This window comes from Pithys albifrons, chromosome 1, assembly GCF_047495875.1.
Source record: "Pithys albifrons albifrons isolate INPA30051 chromosome 1, PitAlb_v1, whole genome shotgun sequence".
Lineage (NCBI taxonomy): Eukaryota > Metazoa > Chordata > Aves > Passeriformes > Thamnophilidae > Pithys > Pithys albifrons.
Window position 1 is genome coordinate 29,265,972 of NC_092458.1, and position 22,671 is coordinate 29,288,642.

At 38.6% G+C, this 22,671-nt stretch overlaps 1 protein-coding gene across 1 annotated transcript in view; it reads left to right on the forward strand.

Annotated features, from left to right (window-relative positions):
* NALF1 (NALCN channel auxiliary factor 1) overlaps positions 1–21,874 on the forward strand; it is a 492,728-nt gene extending 470,854 nt beyond the window's left edge. The window contains exons 2-3 of the mRNA XM_071548590.1: positions 1,623–1,794; positions 18,068–21,874. Of these exons, the coding sequence (XP_071404691.1) occupies positions 1,623–1,794; positions 18,068–18,363 (468 nt within the window). The 3' untranslated portion in view covers positions 18,364–21,874. The remainder of the gene's footprint in view (positions 1–1,622; positions 1,795–18,067) is intronic.
* Positions 21,875–22,671: the final 797 nt, after the last annotated feature.

The following is a 22,671-nucleotide window of genomic DNA, read 5'->3' on the forward strand; positions in this document are numbered from 1 at the left end:
AGTGTCAATATAGCAACTGAAGCATCAAAAATTGGGTGCGTGATATAGTCAACACTGGGAAAAACACTTTCTAGTTAGAAGTTTATTTAAGAACAAAAAATACACACATCTCCTAGTCTTCCTTGATATTAATCATTAACTGTGATTAAGAAACCTTTGTAAACAATGAAAATTGAATTTCTAATGAAAAAATTAATGTTCTACAGAATACACTAGGCAAAAGCTGCTATAAAGAGATAATCACAAACCATAGATTACTGATAAAGGCTTCACTTTATCACCTAGCAACCTTATCTATGCCTGCCACCGTTGCAAACAAAATGTTATGATTTTAGGACTACTACATTGAAATTAGTTATATAATTTAAGATACTATTATTTGCATTCATAAATTTATAACCAATTAATAAATTCTCATAAAATTATAACGAATGAATACTGAAACCAAACCAAACTCTCATCTGGATTGCTCATTTCAGGAGTCAGGGGGTTTTAATTTTCATTCTTTCAAAATTTAATCTTTCTTTTTTATTAGAAACTTAGAAAGAAGACAAATGATCAGTTGACTATATTGCTTTTCAGCCTGTTATAAAGGAAATGTAGTGACTAAGATTATCAGATATTTTGAGTGAATGCAAAAAGGAAATTTTGTTATGTAACAACCTACGTAGCAAGTATCTAGACAGCAAATAATGTACTTCAAAACAGATAAGTGGAAAACAAAATAAGAAACAAGCAAACGTCTATGTACTCTGACACACAGGTTTCTTATCACATTTTTAGCCTGGTGTCCAATCTATTTTTGTAGGAAACGTTTCTGTGCCCAAAAGGTTAGTTTAATTCTAATGGCAAATGCTAGTGCTCAGAAGACAAAAGACAGTAAAAATTAAAATCACCATGTTTATTTTACTTTTCCATTTGTATGATTATAATAATTGCAATAATCACAGGTCCTGCAGCCATGAGAATGCAGCATCAGATGAGAGCATCCTTAAAAGTATTCCTTTTAGCTCCCAAATGTAGACATTGGCTCTCACTGTGGCAGATTTATCCCCTAGTCTACAGCTGCTGGTGTTCAAGAACCCTAATGTTCAGGAAACGAATGCTGTAGATGGGATAAGGTTTTATTTGAAGAGAAGCAGCACCATCTATTGCAACGTGGTAGCTTAGCTCTAGATGATAGAATGAACAGGGATGGCCTGAGCCCAATTTTCAACTCTTTCTTGCATGCATCTTCATAAATTTGTCCTTGACTAGCTTCAAATGAGGTTATGTTCTCAGTTTGTGTATGATAAGGTGCAGGGACAGAGCTGTGTTCCATGCATCCATGCGTCTGATAAAAAGTCTCATCTAAGAGATGTATCTGTTTACAAACTAAGACAATATAATAGGATAAGCCCAGTCCTGACTAACTGTTGTTTTTAAATGATTTGGCTGGAGTTTTCTTATCTGAAATGGGAGGACAGTAAAAAGTTAAAAGTTTATTTTACCCAGATGATATTCTCTCAATTTTTTTTTTAGAAGCAGCCTTAATGTAGGTGTGCAATACAGTATGTTCTTCTAATACTGACAGTGCTATTGTCATCCATCTATACTTCTGGTTCTTGTCTTTTTTTTTCCAGACTGTCTACAAAGCCTGGCTCTGTTCCCAGTATTTTGAAGTCACACAGTTTCACTGCAGCAACAGAATTCCTTGCAAGCAATACTGTTTGGAGGTTCAAACGAGGTGTCCCTTTATATTACCAGACAATGATGATGTCATCTATGGAGGACTATCAAGTTTCATCTGTACAGGTATAGTATAGAAAACCAATTTCACCTGTTTTCATAAGTCTAAATTTGATTGACTTAGCTATAACTATGAGAGTCTGAAGGTATTCCTCATCAGACAGATTCCTTAGAGGTGCTAGGACTTGAGGCCAGGTTTAGAAATGCACATTTACAGTACAGCTTGCCAATTATCAGGTTTACAAAACAAAATTCCTAGAAGACATTTGCTCTGGTTATTGTTTACACTTAATGATTTGGTAGAGGATTTCTGTTACTCCATGTCATGCAGTACTCTAAAGAGGCTGCAAGTCATGCAGTGCTCAGAAAACAAAAAGAAAGGCAGGTTCCAGTATTTAGTATATTCATCTTGGTTCACCTGCATTCTTATGTCAGACAAATGGAGACTCTGAAGCATAGCATGCAAAACTGTGCAGCAACTCTCAGAACATAAATGTCTAAGAAAAGATCTTTCATTAGTGAAGAAATATAGGAATCAGTTTTTCACCTGTGAGGAACAGCTCTTTTTTGTCTCCTGTGGGAGTATTTTAATTTTTAAAGGTTTTGCTAATATATGTCTCAGATATCAAAGATACTATTTTTAGGACTGTCTGGGAGTCATTCAAACAAAATTTTGGCTTATATCAATGTTATCTTCAGATTTCTGGTGCCTAGAGTATCATCTGAGAATCTTGAAGATATTCAGGCAACTTATTCCCACTAAATAAGTAAAAAGGCATTTCAACATTTAGATCATTTGACACCCTAGTCCAAATATAGGAAATTAGACAGTCTTCACCTCTAAATTAAGGCTGCACTGGAAATCTTGATACTAAATGAGTTGCCCAAGGTAAGCTACTTAAAAACTGAGTTAATTATAAAACCATCTCAGATGCAAGCATAATGATTGTAGCAACTGACTTCAACTTATACCCTTTGTTTGGATTTAGGGTGATTATTTATTGTATTTCTTTTTGGTGATTAAGCCTATTGCACACAGTTGAACAATATCCATCCATAAGCAAAAGACAATATAATGAAATGTGAGCTCAGTTACAATTTCGAGTCATCAATAAAGTAATGGTGCTTAGCACTTCAGTGCATTTTCTAAATATTAATAGCCTTCCAATATGCATATGAAGTAAACTAATTAGCATTATTTTCCAATTTAAGATAGTATAGGAAAAGGTGAAGTGAGAGGCTTAGAATATTTTATTTACCACAAGTATACAATATATGTGTGTGTGTGTGTTAATGTATATATTTGTGTCCCCACTTACACACATACACAATGGCAAAAAAGCCCCAAACAATAAACAAAACCATCTTGGTATGTATTTCAGAAAATCTCTTACAAAACATGTATCCATCTCTTCATTTTCCTACTACAATTCAAAATTCCTTCGTAAAATACACAAAATAGATGATTTTGAAAAGATTACTGACATCTCTGAGTCTGAGTTGAAAAAGCAGTTCTAGGGGAGGATTAAACTCATTTTTTAGCAGGTATTAATAATGTGGGTATCTACACACAAACTCTGTGGTAAGCTCTCACTAGAGTCACTAGAGAGCTATTTAAATCAGCCTAAGCTGGCACCTGTATCTGATGAGAGGACTCGTTCACAATTCAGGCTGTACTCCACTTGCTGTATTTGCTGTTACTTACCAGGGTCTTACACCAGACATTTAAAATCAAGGTGACCTGAAGCTCATCTTAGCAGTCCGTTAATTTATATTTGGTTGAACGTTTTGTCCTCTCAAATCCAGACCCAGCAGCAGCAGAGAACAGCTTGTATTCACAGGCCCATGGAAGTCAGCATGCTGACCCTAGGCAGTTGTGTATAAGTGACGATTCTGAGGACAAGTCCAAGGCTGCAATTCAGACTTTGTCTGGAACAAAGGCCCATTTTCACTCTCTAAGTAAGCAGTAACTCACTTGTAAGAGTACTTTCTGCAAATAAACAATGAAGAGTGAAACTTATATCTGCTGTGGGATGTGCTGGTTTAAAGGTAAACTGGCAGAAGTGAATGCAACACAAAAGAGATAAGTCAGAGTTACAATTTAATAAAAATATTACAATGCATGCAATGATACAAAGAGAAATTGATTTTAACCCACAAACCCCAGAGTGTAACCCAGCACCCTGGGGCAAAAACACAATGGTGTTCATCGGCCCCTGTGCTGAGATGTCCCGTGGCTCCGCTGAGCCCAAAGTAGAAAGAAGGGAAAAACCTGTTGGGGCAGATGATGGTCACAGTTTGGTTGAGAGTGGTGGTCACAGTCCTGTCGAGGTTCTGGATCTGATAATTGGTACCAGAAGACCACGAACCCCAAGATTATATACCCTCAGGATCAGATGGGAACACTCAGTACCTTCCCCAGGGTAGGGAGTTCCACAATGGGTGATCTAATTCTGTGAGTCATGGGGTATTTTTTGAATCATTGATGGCCCATTAGCAGACATGACCCCTCAGGTGGGTGTGAAGGTGCTAATGACTCCCCAGAGGGGAGTTATCACAGCTCCTGTCTCACAGGCTTCTTTAACACCCAGCTTACATCCTGAGGAGTTGTGTGCCTTGGGCAGTTGCTGCAAAGGGTCCATTGTTAACAGTTCATGAGAAATGGTATAGAGGGTTTAGAATATAGAGCTTTGGTCACACCCACACAGTGATATACTGGTCCCAGCTTGATGAACTAGGACAGGGAGTAAGGAATTACACTTCTCTGCAGCTTAGCGAAAACAGATTCATTTCATGCAAAATACGGTGAGTTCAACAGCAGATAAAATAGTCTGCCTCAGCATAGCTTGTGGCTTGACAGATAACTTGAAATCCTTTAGCCAAAGAGCAGCTGAAAGTGGGTCACCCATGTCCTGAGGGACCTCTTCTCCTCCTGCACATTCTGTGAGCTCCTGTCTGGCAGACATGTTTTGGGATTTCTAGTTACTGATCCAGCTCTTCAGTAGTACAACCCAAAAGAGGAAGGTCAAAAGGTATTTCCATTTAATATTTAGGTGTCAAGTAACAGGAAAAGGTATACAAGGGATAGCTGTTTTTATGTGAAGTTGACTACTGCCATTTTCCATTTGCAGTTAGATAGAGGCTGGTGTGGCTTCATGTCACCAGCAGTGTTGGGAGATGCCGTTGCAGTACTGAGGTGCCACCTCTCTTTGCTGTGCCTGTCCCGCCACAGCAGTGAGCCAGAGCACAGAGTTCTTCTGGAGATGAGGATATGGCAGCACTGTTAGAATAGGAACCCACATACTTTTTTTTTTTTTCCCTTCCAGGGCAGGATTTTTGTGAAGTTGGAGTCTGGGGAAGGGGTGGGGGGAAGTACAGGAGGCTGGAAAAAGAAATAATAACAAAAGTTTTATCTTTCCTTGGAAGGTCCATATGGTGAGAAAACAGCATAAGACTGTCTATTTTTCTACAAGAACTTTTGCAGTCATTTTTACCTTTGTCACCATTAAATTAAAAAGAAGATTTATTTATAATATGGATTTAAAATTACTTGGAAATTCCTGAAGAACTCATGTTTTACTTGATCATCTCCAGTGAAATCAGACAGTGGGAGGGGAAGAAAGCATGCTACCCTAGTTCTGTGTCACCAGAACTTGTCTTTTGTAGAAATGCATGTGAGGGTGTGGAACAACTGCAGTGCAAAAGAAAGCACTTGGGATACTAATCAAAACAATTAGAATCACAAGGTGGTTCTGATTATGGAAATATGCAGTTCACTAGTAAGAATTTTTTGCCCCCTTGCTTTCAGGAAATAGAAGGAAAGAAGTTGATCCTTCCATCAAGCATTGTTTTGGAACATACTAGTTTTCAAATTCATTAGAATAGAGTGATTGCTTTCAATTTAGACCTTTGTAGGTCTACAGTTCAACTGTCTAGAATTGCCCTACAAACCAGTGTTATTTAAGGGAGATAACAACACTGTTTAGGTGTGCATATACACCAACAAAACAATGTGCATATCAGTGGTGTTTGTTTTCATTGTAGATGTAGTCTTCTCTTCCTTTTTTCCCCCAGTGTGAATGGACTATGTGGCAGATTTTTTACATACATGGTCTTTCAGTGTGAAAAGAGAACTGAAAGATTGTGGTGGGTTGATTCTGGCTGGATTCCACAAGTCCACTGTTAAGGAAACTTCCCAGTCTGACCATTCACGAGACTCTCTGGCAGTCACACAATGAAACCCCTTTACAGCAGGAAGCTCCAGTGAGCCAACCGGTGCCTCCCTTGACTCCCCACACACCCACTCACACACAATCAGACTAGGTTTCCTTACTGGTTTGACCCCAGGTTTCCCATAGAAGAGTCTCAGATGTCTTGTTCCATAAAGCCGTATATTCATGGTGCAGTAACACAGAAACAGCCCAAGCTGGTGTCTCTGAGGAGGGACTCTCAGTAAACGAACCCTTCTGCTTTTATACTTGCAAAGTCTACCTGCGCGCAAGTCTCATTCTTCATCCGAAGTCTTACACTCTTTCTGTGTCTCTCAGTGTCCACCCTGGCTGGCACCACTAGTCTTATGCCCTTTGTTAACCAAAGCATTGGCAGTTCATGGTCTCTTGTCTCTCTGCTCCCACTCAGATTTCAATTTGTATCTTGAACTGCAGACTTCAAACCAAGTTACCTGCACCAACTGTATTCCTCAACGCATACCAAAGTCACTCTTTCACTTCCCTCTACAACTGGACAGGGGACAGAAAAAAAAAGAAAGGCTTATGGGTCAATGTAAGGAAAAGGAGAGATCACTCACCAGTTACAATCATGGGCAAAACAAACTTGACAGTGAAATCAGTTGAATTTATTACTAAACAAAATCAGAGTAGGATAAAGAGAAGTAAAACATATCTTAAAAATGCCTTTCTCCCATCCCTCCCTCCTTTGAAGGCTTAACTGTATTGCTGATTTTCTACTTCCTCCCCATCCGAGGTGCAGGGAGGCAGGGAATGGGGGTTATGGTCAGTTAATCACATGTTGTTTCTGCCCTTCCTTTCTCCTCAGGGAGAGGAGTCCTTCTGTTGCTCCAGCACGGGAACCCTCGCATGGGAGAAAGTCCTCCACAAACTTCTCCAATGTGAGTCCTTCCCATGGGCTACAGTTTTTCATTAACTGCTTCAGCATGGGTGCCTTTTCCAAGGGGTGCAGTCCTTAAAAAACAGCCTGCTTCAGTGTGGGTCATAAGTCCTATCAGTAAAACCACCCTAGCTTGGGGTCCTTTCTCCAAGTGTCTGCAGGTCCCTGCTATGAAACTGCTCCAGAAAGGGCTTCCCATAGAGGCACAGCCCCTTTCAGGTATCCACCTGGTCCAAAATGGGACTGCCCCACAGGCTGCAAGCAGGTCTCTGCTCCCTTGTAGGCCTCTGTGGGCTGCAGAGGCACAGCCTGCCTCACCATGGTCTTCGCCACAGGGGAATATATGCTCTGGTTCCTGGAGCACCTCCTCCTCTTCCTTCTTCATTGACCTGGTGTCTGCAGAGCTATTTCTCTCTTTCTCCTCTTTCCTCTGGCTGCAATTACATCTGCACAATAACTTTTTTTTCTTCTTAAACATGTTATCCCAGAGGTGTTACTACCATCATTCATTGGCTCAGCCTTGGCCAGTGGTAGGTCAGTCTTGGAGCTGGCTGGCATTGGTTCTGTAGAATCAGCATAGAATCAGAGAATGTCCTGAGTTGGAAGGGATCATAAAAATCATCTAGTTCCAATCCCCCTCCCCTTAGGGAAGCTTCTAGCAGCTTCTCACAGAAGCCACCTTTCCACCTGTCCGTCCCAACCCCCCATTAACACCTGACCATTAAAACCCAATAGAGATTTTATTTACAAAACATTCACAAGAGACTAATAATAATTTACAACTTCTGCTTTTCCTATGTATTCCAAAATATTGTGGCCTGGGGACTGGTCCAGACCATGAACTGATTCTGTTTGACTTGCTACTATCTCTCAGTGGAGATCAAAAGTAGAGGCAGAAGTTACAGGGTTTTTTTTTTCCACTGCCAAAACTATCCGTTCAGGCCTGCAGTTTGGTTGACACAGAAAACATGAGAACCTAATTTTCAGCAAATGAGCATCAGACATGCTCAAAGAGAGGGTAGAGAAGATTACTTCTGTTCACACATGGCCCTTCCCCAAGCAGACAGGATATGCCACCAACACTGTGGGTCCAATTGTATCTGCCTTAGCAATCTAGTTCAGGAGCATAAATTTAAAGCAAAACCCTTGTTCATACTCCTCACTGTTTCACTTACACTGGGGAAAGGTCTTGGAGGATATGAACTGAGCTCCTTTGGATTAAACTAAATAAGGAGATGGGCTGTAGCACCATGCCTACCATGCCCCCTACCACTAATGCACATTTGGTCAACAGAATTGAACTAGAGCTAGAGTGAGGTAAAATCCATAGAGAGGCATTTAGGGCTGACAAGAGATAAATACTCAGTACCAACTGTTTCATTGCACAGATCTCCTCCTCTCCCCAAAATTAACACAGGTATAGCCTATTCTGGCTGCTGGAAGAACAATCCCCAAACAGCTGACTATGTGCCAAGTCTGGACTACTTTATAGTGCAGATTCAGGGCTAATTGTGTTGCTAATGGTTTTCTTTGTACTGACCCGACTTACAGTCTCTTTGTGGCATGGCAGGGTCATTACCCAGCAACAAGCATCAGGCAGGAAATCCCAATCACATGCTCAGAGTCTTTTACTGGTACAATAGATGTCATGGAATTTAATTGAGGAGGAAAGTTCCTCTTTGAAGGAAAGGAAGACATTGTACTGAGCAGAAAAAAGGCAGAGATGTGTTGCATTAACTTCTTCCAAAACTGGCATGGCACTCTCTGGTACTTCCTAAGAGCAGTATAACCCTGAGATTAGCTCAGTCAGTTTGAGCATGGTGCTAATAACACCAAGGTTGTGGGTTCAATTGCTGTATGGGCCATACACTTCAGAGTTGAATTTGATGATCCTTGTGCACCCTTTTCAACTTAGAATATTCTGTGATTAAGTTTGTTATCAGAATGAGTCTTCTGCCATCTGGAGGAGAATAAAATTTGTCTACTCCCCTGTGCTGAACAAGCTTATGATACTTTCCAATGAGAAAGTAAAAGGAGAGAAGAGGTGAGTGAACAGGTGATTGAGACGCTTTAAATCACTAAAATCTTTCCTTTCAGTCCAGATTAATTTAGGCTCCTAATTTCATGTGTTCTGCCTAACATCTCAGTTGCTTTGAACACATAGTGTGAATTAATTTTTGGCTAATAATAGTACTAAATACTTATGTGATCAATGCAGACACTTCCTCAGAAACCCCTCCTTTAGAATAAAATTTAACTGGAAATGCTGCATACTAATGTTTCTAAGTAATAATGAGAATTATTACTGAGAATTCTCATCAATCTGTAGGAGTTTGATCACTAACAAAGCTCAGCAAAGGTATTAGGAGAAATTCTTTAAACTACAGCTTCCTCTGAAGAGGCAGATCTATGTCTGGGTTTTACCAGAGGATTTGTCTATAGTGTGGCTGTTTCAAAACAGGTGCCTTGATTTCATTTTGAAAAAATGTGATATGTAGAATGCATCACAATCTATCTTTTCTTTTTAGAACAATTCAAGAAAAAAATCTCTGAATTCAAGCTGCTTTATGTTGTTCTTGGGAAACAAAAAACCCCATATATTTGATCCAAATTCTTCCTCTAAAATAGCTCATAATAATGTGCCATTTGCCTCCTGTCTGAACCTCTTAGTCTACACCTCCAAAAATATCAAAATATTAAGCTGATACAGACAGCAGAACAAATCCTTTTTATGTTTGACAAGCATGGTTTAAATTATTACTAACTATGGATCTGCTTACAAGGAAAATTTGACATGCTTTTGCAACAAAATCTGTAGCTAAATAGCTCATCTTTTTGAGGCTAACCTTCTAGTCTTGAATGTTGGGGCTTTTCCATGAAGTCCTTTATCATAAAGGTTTATTAGCTACAATTGCTCTTCTCCTATAAAAATGACCCAGGCAATCAACTATTGATATTCCTGAACTTTCTATGGTGATACAGTATTTCGGTATGACCCTTTCCTACCATATCACAATACTAAATCCTTTTGATCAAGGATTGTACACATAGAAGGAAAACTGGAGGGGGGGTGTGAAAAGACAAATGTTTTCTAGAAGTAAGTTATCCCGTATCTCAAAACAGCAGAGATAAAAAACTCAGTTTAAAAAGAAACCAAGATGTCTATCAAGGAAAGTGAGGAATACTTATAGAAAAGGAAGGGGCTCTCTCTTTCCTTGAAACCACTACAACCTTTGAAATTAAGAGACTTTAATCAGAAAATATAGAGGATAACAGTTATTTACTACAAATATATATATGTATAACCAAAACCAGAACAGAACAAACAGCAACACCATAACAAAAATTTACAAGGAAATCAAGTGCTCTCTGCCCCTTTGGTGCAGCTATATTTACATACAGCAGGAGGCAATGCTGTGCCTCCGGAGGCAGCGGCTGCGGTGACTGATAGGCTCCAGCGAGGCAAAGACATGGGCAGGGACGTGCCAAACCTGAAGCTCAGGTGGGAATGGCGGCCACAGAGACAAACTGAAACCTTTCCTATAGGCAGTGCAAGCACCCTCTCACCATCTGTTGTCCAAAAGTGTGGAGGATGGGTCACTAACTCCTCTGCAGATGGCACCAGCCCCTTGGTGACTCAGTAGCGATTGCAGGCAATGGTGATTTTGCTCTCAGAAAAATGGCAGAGAGTGTGCAGAGTTATGGGGGCGAGTCAGGACCTCCTCCTAGTGCTTCTACTAGCCCAACAAATAGCGATTGGGCATTCAACCAGATGGAGGACAAAAGTGTAGTGAGCACCATGACACCTCTCTCTCTCTCACTACCTCCCAAGCCATGGAAAAAGTGAGATCCTCCCCTGTCCCCTGCAAAATAAGAAGAAATATGCCTCCCCCAATCCTCTTCCAGCCATCATACTAGAATGCAAAGCTATTAGCTATCCCTTTGTTTAGGCTTTAGAAACTTAGCTGGCTCTGAGAGCAGGTAGTGTGAGAGCTGGGCTTCAAGCCATCTAATTATGGCTTTCAACTCCTAAACCAATGTATTGGTAAGAGATTAAAAAAAACACATTAAAATTTTAAAACTATAATGATGGCCTGTCTTTAGGAGTTGGATATTTACTTAATTTTCTGACTTGCAGCAGCTCAGTCAGTTTTACAAGTGTAATGCTGCAGCAGGAGGATATTGGCTCTATGCATATTTTAAAGAAAAAAATCCAAGCGTTGTGAAGAAATACAACAAATTTTTCTTCAATGTGGACACATACACACAGAAAATATTCTGATAGAGTCAACTATCTGAAGTAGTAATCATCATATAGTGATAAAAAACCTTAAAGCACAGCAGCACAGCAACTCAGATCTTCAACAACTGGAATGGAATCTGTAATAGAAATTAACCTTTTCAAAATAACTAAACATTCTTATTCATCATTAAAAAAAACCCAACCAAACCAAACCAAAACCAAACACAAAATGCCCGCCTTGTTTGACAAAAGAATAATTTATTTATCTTCAAAATTGTTCAACATTTCATTTTATTACTTTTGATAGAATGAAAGGTATAAAATACATGCCTAAGCATCATAATGTGTAACAGAGACAGCAATTTAGAAGTTGAGAAGACCATCTGGATAAGTTCAAAGGGTGCTGGCTTCCAGGTCAGATGTAAGCAAACAGTGAAATCTAGTTGTATAATGTCTAATATGTTCTCTTGACTTTTGTAGTTGGAAAATATTAATATTGAAATTTCAGAAATGTTTCCTCAGAAACAGAAATGTCATGCAGAGTGCTGGCATTAACTGATTAACAATCATGTCACTGCTGCATGGATCATTCATGGAATATTAAAAACTTCTGGTATGCAACATCCACTTATCTGTTTTCTTCTAGTTCATGGTGTTTTCTTCAAGCACAAGAAGCATCACCTAGCTCTCAAAAGTAATCAGAAATCTATGTTTAAAGTGAACACAGTTTAGAGTTCTACAGAATGAAAATCAAGAAAACAATAGGACATATAATAAGATCTGTTTTAAGTGACTTCTCAAAATTCTTATCCAGCAATGACAACATATATATCAACCAGACCAGTTTCCTATGATGCAGGCTACTATGGCTCCATAACTCTTTCTGCAGCAGAGAAATAAAGAAGTGGGCCAGGTCAGACCAGCTGCTGCAGATACAAATCCAGTCACAAGTGTGACACATCCTTACAGTGCTGAGGAGAGATGTGGAAATACAACCACCACTTTTGCAGGCTGGTTCCTGCAAGTGCTCAGGCAGAAACTGCAGCATTATCTGAGTTACCTGGTGAACCACCTGATCAGCAGACCATGCATGTAGAGAGCATCTTTGTGATTTCAAATCTTGTGTAAGAATTAACATGCAGTTTGCTGCTTTTTCCCAAAGTCGTTTCTGCACAAAGTGAATATGATATTAATGCTGTCACTCCTTTTTCTTTCAGTATGATTCAGCTGAGCAGGACACAGGATTTATCTATTCATGTCTCCATTAACATAATCTCAGTCAAATGAGTAGCCTTAATTCTTGCATCAGCACTAGTAATACACAGTCCCTACAGATATAACTTCTGTGCTGATAATCAAAAAGTTATCTGCATGTAGAAAAAACTATCTGGTTACAAAAGAAAGAGTTAGCTTTTATATGATCTTTGTGAGTGATAGCACTTTCTGAAGAATGGTTTGAAACAAAAGTCTCCTGGCAAATTCTAGATCCTCAATTATGATAAAGGTCCAAGAACCTCCTTATGGAGTAAGACTTCAGCTGATGAAATATAGCTGAGTAAACCTGGGAAATAAAGACACAGAACTGAGAATTTTAAGTGAAAACTGAAAATTAAATTAGATTTTGAGCCAGTAACAGCTTGTACATCAGTCTCAGAAATATAATCACCTAATATCCAAGTAATACAAAGTAATGTCTACATATTGAACTATAAAGACAGAAGAATAGGGAAACCTTGGTGGCTTGGTGGGTACAGACATACTTTTTATTTCTTATCCCAAACTTTGTATCCATATATATAATATTCAAACAAAATAAAAGTCTAACTAAAGAGAAAGAATGAAATGCACAGGCAGTGGAAACAAGAACAGGTAACCGTGAAAAAGCATAGAGAGGAAATCGAGTAGTGGAGGTATGGGGTGAGGAAGGCCAAGACAAAGCTGGAACTGAACTTCGCAAGGCATACAAAAAATAACAATAAGGGCTTCTACGAGTATGTTAATCAGAAAAGGAAGGCCAAAGAATACATTATTTGTATCTCCAACAAATAATGCTGGAAAGCAGGGAACAATGGATGAGGAGAAGGCTAAGGTACTCAACAACTCTTTTGCCTCTGTCGTCAATGGCAAACTCTCTTCCCATACCTCTCAAGTGCGTGGACAACAGGATGGGGACTGGGGGAGAAAAGTTCCTCCCACTGTAAGTAAAGATCAGGTTCATGACCTCTTGAAAAACCTGAATGTGCATGTCTGTGAGACCCAACAAGATGCATCCCAGAGTCCTCCAGGAACTGGTTGATGTAGTTGCTAAGCCACTCTCCGTGATATTTGAAAAGTCATGGCAGTCTGGTCAAGTCCCAGGTGGCTGGACAAAGGGCAGCATTTAACCCATATTTTAAAAAGGTAAAAGGAGGATGCTGGGAAGTACCAAGCTGTCAACAGATCCTTCTAGAAGTTATGCTAAGGCATGTGGAGAACAAGGAGCTGATTTGATACAACCAACATGGCTTCACCAAGGGCAAGTCCTGCCTAACCAACCTAGTTGCCTTCTACAGTGGAATGCTATTTAATATCTTCATTAAAGACATAGACAAAGGGATTGAGTGCCCCCTTTAGCAAATCTGCAGATGACACCAACCTCAGAAGTGTGGCTGACACATCTGAAGGACAGGATGCTATCCAGAGGAACCCAGGCAAGCTCAAGAAGTGAGCCCATGGGAATGTCATGTAGATTAACAAAATCGAGTACAAGGTCTTGCACCTGGGTCAGGGCAACCCCTGGTATCAATACAGGTTGGGAAATGAATAAATTGAGAGCAACCCTGCCAAGAAGGACTTGGGGGAGCTGGTGAATGAGAGGCATGAGCCATAGATGTGCACTTGCAACCCAAAAAGCTAATTGTATCCTGGGCTGCATCTAAAGAAGCTTGGCTAGTGTTATGTCCTGGTCCACTTAGCAGATTTAGAGCAAGGTTGTTTGAGTACTCTGGATGCTGTGAGTGAGAAACAACAAAATTCTCAGGAGATTCAATAGTAAACTTTTACTTACAAAAGGTAGAATAAGAAACTTGGCAAATTTTAAAATAATATCCAAAGTAAAGCTCTTTACAAACTTAACTTAGCAAACTTTAAGAAGTTAGGAGAAGAAAGTGAGAGAGAAAGAGAAAAAGGAGAGAGAAAGATTCATGGTCACCACCCTCAGATCCCACAATGAGGCTTGGTCATTGCAATTTAGATGTCCTTTGCTCAAATGTCCTTTGCAGTCTTGATCCATCAGGGTGGGGGAAATCCATGAATCATAAAGTTCCACAGGACAACATACACTCAGGTGCAGGTGGGAACATGCAGGTACCTCCCCTGGAGTGGGGAATTTTACACAGGGATCTGATGTAATGCTTTGTATCATGGGACGCTTCAGGAGTCTTTGCTGGTTTAGGACACCTTCAAAGATGTAACAGCTGCCTCTCACTTAGCATAGTTGAGAGGCCAATTACAGCCCATCAGCAGGGATGAATACTTTCAGGCTACTGTGAATGTCTCAGTATTTTCTCAGAGAGTTTTCTCTGCTGAGGCATTGTATGTATGGCCAGACTTTGTGAACAAAGATTTGGGAAGAGCTCTCCCCACGTAGGTGTGCCTTTCCAGCCTGCACAGTGGATTTTTTAGGTGAGGCCCCACCATTTAAGTCCTAAGGTCCATTTGCCATGGCTGAGTGAGCTTGGACAGTGACAGTGAAGTCCTTAGGACTGTCTACAGCACCCAGTACTAACCAGGGCTGACCCTGCTTAGCATTTGAGATCTGATGGGACTGGATGGCAGGGAGGCATTTAACTGCCAGGAGACGGTCCCCACTGAGACTCAAACTCAGGTCCTTGGGATTCAGAATCCAGTGTTCTCCTTTACACCACGGGACTACCCCTGCTGAGCCATTATGCATGATAAAATGCACCATCCCACATTGCAGGATCTACTTCTTATCAACCTCTTCCTTTATCTTGTTTAGCACCCAACTTGCAGCTACCCAGGATGGGTGTGCATGCCATCTTCATCTGGGTGGTTATTTGCATATCATTAACAGAGCACCCTGATTGTTTGTCCACTCTCTCACAGCAGCAGGTTCAGGGATGAGATGCTGCCCCTCTACTCCATTATGATGAGGCCTCACATGGAGTACTTCATCCAGTTCTGGGGTCCCCAGAATAGGAAGGACATAGACCTGTTTGAGCAAATCCAGAGGAGGGGCACTAAGGTGATAAGAGGTATTGAGCACTTCTGTGAGGAAATGCTGACAGAATTGGAAAACAGAAGGCTTTGGGCTGACCTAATTGTGGGGTTCCAGTACCTGAAGAAAGCTAAAAGGAAGATGGAGAGAAACATTTTACAAAAGTGTGTGATGATAGAACAAGAGAAAATGGTTTCAAAATTAAGGAGAGCAGACTTAGATTAGGTATTAGGAAAAACGTCTTTACCATGAGGGTGGTGACATACTGGAACAGGTTGATCAGAAAAGCTGGGGACTCCTCATCCTTGGAAGTGCTCAAGGACAGGTTGGGTGGGGCTTTGAGCAACTTGCTCCCGTGGATGGTGTCCCTGCCCTCAACAGGTATTTGGAATTAGATGATCTTTAAGGTCCCTTCCAACACAAGCCATTCTATGATTCTATGAATATTTTGATAGAAGAACAAACTAGATTTTTTCTCCTTAGTTTTCCAAAGCTGCTGCAGCCAGCTTCCCTAGGTTTCTGGTAAATCACAGGTTTGTAACCCTTTGATGGAATAAACTGACTAATCAGATCTAAGGGGCAAAAACTTATCTTTATGGCTACAAACAAGTATGTGGTGAAGAAGGTAAGTTGTGAACTTTTATTATTTCAGTGTAAAAGGTCTAACTGAATTTATCTAAATGTCTCACACTGTCATTGAATAATGGTTCTGTACTTAATTGTTTATTAAATATGCAACTACAAGTTCAGAATCTAAATTCAATTATTGAATTGAAATAAAGAGGAACTGTAATTTTGCATTAAAGATAAGTTCAATTCAGCTTTGAATGTGGAGTTGCAGTAAATTTATTTATAATTCAGTAAGTTCATATGAACTATTTAAATAGATTTCGATTGCCAACTTCTACACACAACCTTGATTTCAAAGGAAGTCTGGGTTTTCCTGTAATAAAAAAAGGCAGAAAATATAGTTTGAATTGGAAACAAGCCTCAGTGGGATTAAAGCATTAACCACTCTCTGTCTCTTCAATTACTACTAATCATTTGAGCTACTGCAGTCACAGAACAAATAGTATGATTCCCTGCTTTAAGAGGCACTGCCTGTATGTTACAATGTTTTAAAACAGTCTTATGCACATAAACATCAAAAGATTGGTCTTAGAAAATATGACATTAGCAATAAGACTGCGTTATTATTCTTACAAAAAACAGTTGTCCACAAGTTCCAAAATGCAACTGAATTTCTTAAAAAAACATGCAGTTATTTCAGCAATGATCAGAGAGAGAATAATTTTCAAACACTGAAATGCAGTTTCTGACTGTAATGGTGCAAAAATTTTCAGGTTTGTTATAGAGTAAATGCTGAATTTACAGAACATTAAACAAGTTGCTCTCATTCTTTTATCTTTAAAAATTTGGTTGAATAGAAAAATAAATCCAACTTTACTTGGACTCACGTATAGTATAGGAGGCTGTTGTGTCAGCTATGCAAAAACATGTTAGTCTAGGTTTAATCTGCATTTAACATGCTCAGCATACCTAACACACTTTTTAGTTTCAGATCAGTATTATGGAAGTAGGAACCAAAGCATTCAGTTCTATCCTATTTTAAGATGTACTGCTTTCCTGTACAGATTATTCACAGAATGCAAGCAGTCTGGTCCTTGGACTTAAGAATGTTACACTTAAATTGTTTTTTGAAAGTAAATAACATTGTTGTAATACTATAGAGAAAATGAATGCTTGTTCCAAGTAAAGCTGCTTTCAAAATTTCTATCCTAATATTTCAGAACAGATAGATATTTTTCATAGTAAAAACCAGTTCTACATAGAGTATATTATTTACTGCAGAATTTAATGCAAGATCAATTTAAATAGAGAAAAGGTGTTTGTCCAATATGTTAGACATTCTTGCATTTGAACGCTAATTAAGTATCCTAATTAGATTATTTTAATTTATCAGAAAAAAAGGTACGTGAGAAGCAAACAGAACACTCTGGTTATGTTAATCTCCTGTGTAATAACACAGATAGCCTTGACATTTTCCAAAAAGATAGAATTTCTCTTGGTGTTCAGAAAGTCATAATCATATCAGGCTGAGTAACTCAGGAAAATTCCAAAAGCAAAAATCGTCTAGATGTATCATCAGAAATATCAGGAGATCCAATTACTGTACGCCAAGGAAAGACTGTTCTCACCTCTGGGATATGCTGAAGAGAACAACCAGCTGGAGGAACTCAGATAAGGCAGGGTAAACAAGTAGACTCTGAACACCTGTTTGGAAGCTTCTCCTGTGATGCAGTTTGATTTACACTGGTTTAAGAACCAATATTATCAATGTCATCAGTACATCAATTATTTTCTATTTAATACCTGTCTTTTCAGGAATGGTAAAATTTACTGGTATATTGATTAGTTCTTACTTCATCATTCATTGTTACTTTCCAAAAAGGAAGAATTCAAATTCCTTTATCATTCAAATGCCAATAATTCCTTTTAATATCATTTCTTTTCACAACTGTGCTCACCATCATATTTTTGCTGAATGATCTTTTGATGCTGCTTCATGTTACATGACACATATTCCTTCAACATCTCTAATTATACAAAATTTCAGGTCTTCTGAGGGCCTCCATCTCACCCAAAGATGTGGATTCAACAGCTCAGACTAAACTATCAACTATTCCTTCAAGATACCACTTCTCCCAGTCTTTGTGCCAAGTGTTTATTTTTCTTTTTTGTTTACCCAGGGCTCTATGAAAACTATCCAACCAATGCAGAACCAGAATGCTGTGATGTCAGATGGGGACTATTACCAGATCATCAATCCAAAGGGACTACAAAAACAAGTGGCTCAACAATGTGTCACAAGACATCGCTCACAGTTTCATCAGCATCAAGACTGTGTAACAGCAGACTTAAACTGTGTGTTCTTGTATTAATTCTCTTACATACAGTACTTACAGTCTCGTCAGCACAGAACTCCACAGGACTGGGCTTTGGAGGCATAACAACTTTGGAAGATAATTCAACCAATGAGGAATAAAAGAAAGGATTCATCTTACATGATAGAAACACAACAGGCCCAAATGACTACAGTCAAAAATAGCAAGGACTGAGTGCTTTACCCTCAGATCTCTTCTTGAATGACCTTTTGGGTAAAACGAAAAGGATGGGCCACTACCCAAACAATGAGGACACATGAACACAGCTTTTTATTGACTAAAAGGCTGTTTGGTGACTTAAATTTCTCACACCATTTTATACACTGTGTTTTAATGTTTGGAGTTTCTTTTTGTTTGTTTGTTTTTTGCACTTGTTAATACAGGATTTTATTTTTGGGATGGTTTCTCAAAGCTAAATTAAGTCTTTTCTCTGTCGATATATTTCTAGTCATTGTGTGTGTCCATCTGATAGTTCTGTCTTTTATGTCCTGTCAGTTTCTATTAGAGGAATGACTGCTATGATTCCATGACCTAGGGAAAAAAAAAAAAAAAGAAAAAAGGAAAAAAAGAAAAAAAAAAGAAAAAAGTGGGAAAAAAGGAAAAAAAAAAAACCAAGAAAAAAGCCCACCAAAAAACCCACCTCAACAAAAACCCACAAAAAGAACAACAAAACAAAATTTAACCAAAAAAAAGTAAGGGGAAAAAAAAGCTGAAAAAGTCAACAAAAAACCCCAAACAAACCTTACTGTCCTCTTACCCATGGGAACCATTCATCTCCTTTCCCCTTCCCATCTCCTGTCACAGACAACTCATATTTGCTTCTGTCTGTGTAATCACAATGAATGGGTACACAATTCTAGTGTGCCTCTGCTAGTGTTGCACAAAACTGTTGCCTGAGCAAACCGAAAAGGAGCATGAAAAGGCTTTCTTTTAGCTGAACAAACAAGTGCTCTCCTTGCAAGGTGGGATCGGACAGTTAAAAAATGTAAAGAAATATATAACAAACTGTTGCTCCAATACCCATTTGAAGAAGTCCAGTCCTTTCTCACTGGTCAGTTGAACAGGAGCAGCCTTTTCTAGGTATGCTACTTAAAACCAGTTATGCTCAGCAAGTTGAGTAGTTGGGAAACCTTCATATTGGAGGTGAAGGATTGACATTCATTGTGAATCATCCTTTAAGTTCTTCTGCTGTCTAATAACCGGCAGCTTTCCATACAGAATGGGAGCAAAGAACTTCCAAAATCCAACTCTTTTTGTCTCAACAAAATTACACTAGAAATCTTTGAACAGCTACAATACAAAGTTTCTCTTTAGTTTTGATTCCATTGTTTTTCAAACATCTACATGTTGTTGAAAGTTCCTCTAGTTTATTAAGGATGCACAAGAATGTGTTAGCACAGATAAAGAAACTATTTTTTTTAAATATATAGGACAACAGTTTTCATAAATGTGCAATAAAACCAGTAAAGATATACTAGGATACGAGTAGTCAAGAGAAAAGATTGTAATATGATTGCTTATTTTTCATTGTTTGGGGTGGGTTTTACTTTGTTTACTTTTATTTTCGTGGGAATATTTCACATGCTGAGTGTATGAGAATTTGCTTTTTAAAAAGGCTTTTTAGAGTTTACAGTAGAATCAATGGAAGGAAAAGTTAATAAGGGCTGTTTTTAAAAACTTTACATTCCTTCCTATTCTCTAACTACACTTGGGAAGTGCACTTTTGAGATGTTTGCTGTGTAGCTGGGAAATGAAGGAAAACTATAGAAAATGTTCTCTTAGGAAATAAAATATAGTTACCTACTTTCTAGCTATGAAATACCCCTTGATAAATATTAATGTTGTAAGAACATTTAATCACTGGTGCATAATGCGTTTTTGTATACACTTTACGGTCTGTTAAATTCTGGAGAAAAACAAAAAGAAGACAACCATGCTGCTTAAGTGATTCAAGATGCACATGTTAAGCTGCAAAAGCTCAAACATTTTGCAAGAGCATTTGTTTTGATAGTGTTTTGCTACAACCCGGACTGAAGAGCCTAAAATGATCTGTGCAAATATGACAACAACAAAAAGCACCAGCTAATGCAAAATTCTTCAGCAGTGGTTTGTTTCTATAATTCCTCCCTTCCCTTCCTTGCACATGCTATATTTTGTTCAATAAAACATGGTGCTTTTTATTTACTTTCTTTTCTGTTAGAGGCACATGTATTAATTACAGTGAATTGATGCAAAATTAGGGGAAAATGTAGAAATGCAAAAGAAAAAGCCTTAACTAATGGTAGAATGTAGACTTTTGAAAGGGCAGAGATAATACTGAAAAGTGATGGAGCAATAACTGGGCAGTGTTTTGGTACTGTACAACAGCTGATGAGTCACACTACTGAGAAAGCTCTTACTAGGTGAGCTCTTGTTCAACTGACCTCTTAATTCTAGTAAGTGTACATGGTCAGTAAACAGTTTGTTATAACCTTTATCTACCTCTGCTGTGCAAAGGCCATCCAACATTCATTTCTGTGATGTTCCTTATGGTTTTTTTTTGTTCACACCATTACTCACTGTCATCTATTTTTACACTGTACCAATACAGTAGCAAGTCTGGTTCATCCCGATTGAATTGGCACATGAAGAAAAGTTATTATTTCTCTTTTGCCTCATGGTGAATTAATGTAGAGATCTGTCTATAAGATATTTTATTTCTTCTCTCCTGCTCTTCTTCATCCTTCATCCCTTATTTTTCTATGAAATGGTTTTCAAGTGGTGTCAGTGAAAAATATGACTCCTCCACTCCTTGGCTGCACTCAGTCATGTGTCATACATACAATATGAGAGAGACAGGAGGAAAAACCGTGACAACAGAATCACAAGCATAAAGTAGCCTAATTAAACTTGGGGAAAATGAAGCAGGAAACAATTACAGACTTTCAATTATTACTCAAGTACAAAATGTAATAAATTTGTTCCCCTCTCCCCACCTGGAGTTAGTGCCTGCAGTTCAATGGTCTGTGAATTTTCTCTGTCATCTTTTGAGGTCTATTTCTTTAATTTCTGAAACAAAGAGTCATGTTGCAGAGGTGACTACTGCTGGGGTATCTGTCGTCATTTTCACTCTAGCAGTGTGGTAAGCAGCTTATCTTGGTGGGACCTGGGACATTAGGAGCAGACAAAGACTCTTCTATGAAGTTAAGCAACACGTAATCATGTATGATGCAAAACTCCATTCCATCCATTCTTCATTCGTAATAGTTTTCCTGGCACAAATTTAAGCATGCTTGATATTGTGCACATATTACTTTTTTCCAGAATAAATTTGCATCTTGCCACTGCTATAACTGCCATCTTGTTCCATTTCTCCTTGTATTGTATGCCTAATACATACATGATAAAGAGCTGGCTTAACAAAGAAGTAATACTAAAATATTTCTGCAAATGACTGATGAGAAGAAAAAGAAAAAAGAGTAATATTTATTTTATGATCATATGGAAGAAAGCAATTTCCCATGTCTTTTATCATCTTATTTTCTGCAATAGGGAAAATCCAGATTTTGTGCAATATGTTAATACTGCTAAGCCAAATGTCATATAACATAACCAGAGCTATATGTTATTCCTTACTGCATTTAGTAATACAGTATATTGATGCTTTTCTTTCATTAAAGAGACAGTATCTTTTGCTTTTTTTTCTTTTTTCCTTTTTTTTTTTAATATAGCAGGTGAAGGTTGTCCTTCTGCACATCATAATTTAAAGACAAAAACAAACAAAATTTTAGAATGAAGTTTTAGTTCTATAAATGATGAAATCAAGTAATCAGCTGCCAAAGAATCTGTGGAACAATGGTTACAAATCAAACAAGGACATTTTTTCTTCAGGGTTAAAAATAATATTATTCTACATAATTAAAGAAGAAAGAATGAAAGCTGTATTTCAAACAGCAGAGATGGCAGGTTTCATGTTGTGGCTCTCAGCTTATACAGTTATATTCTTCTATTAAAAATGAGGGACAAGGACATTGTCTTCTGCTCTCTCTGTATTTGTTATGATAATGAATGTCCTTTTTGTAAGAGTTGCTGCTCTACACAAGAGATACCTGTTTATCATGAGAGCTGAAGACAGCTTATGTACATGCACACAAATTTACACAGTGAAATCTGTCTTAAGTGACTATCCAAAGCACAAGCAAAACTCAGTTGCAGAGTAGAGCTGGCTTCTAGGAAAGTGAAACAAACGTGATAGGAATTGAAAGACATATGTGAAGAATCACCTAAGCAAGGGATCTGTGAAGGTGCCTGTCCTTTATTGCAGCTTTCACTGTTATCTCCCATCAGTGTCACAGCCCCATGATAAGTCCTGTGCAGACCAGACTTCAATCTGGGCTCAGAGTTGTGCTGGATTCAATGGGCCTTGACAC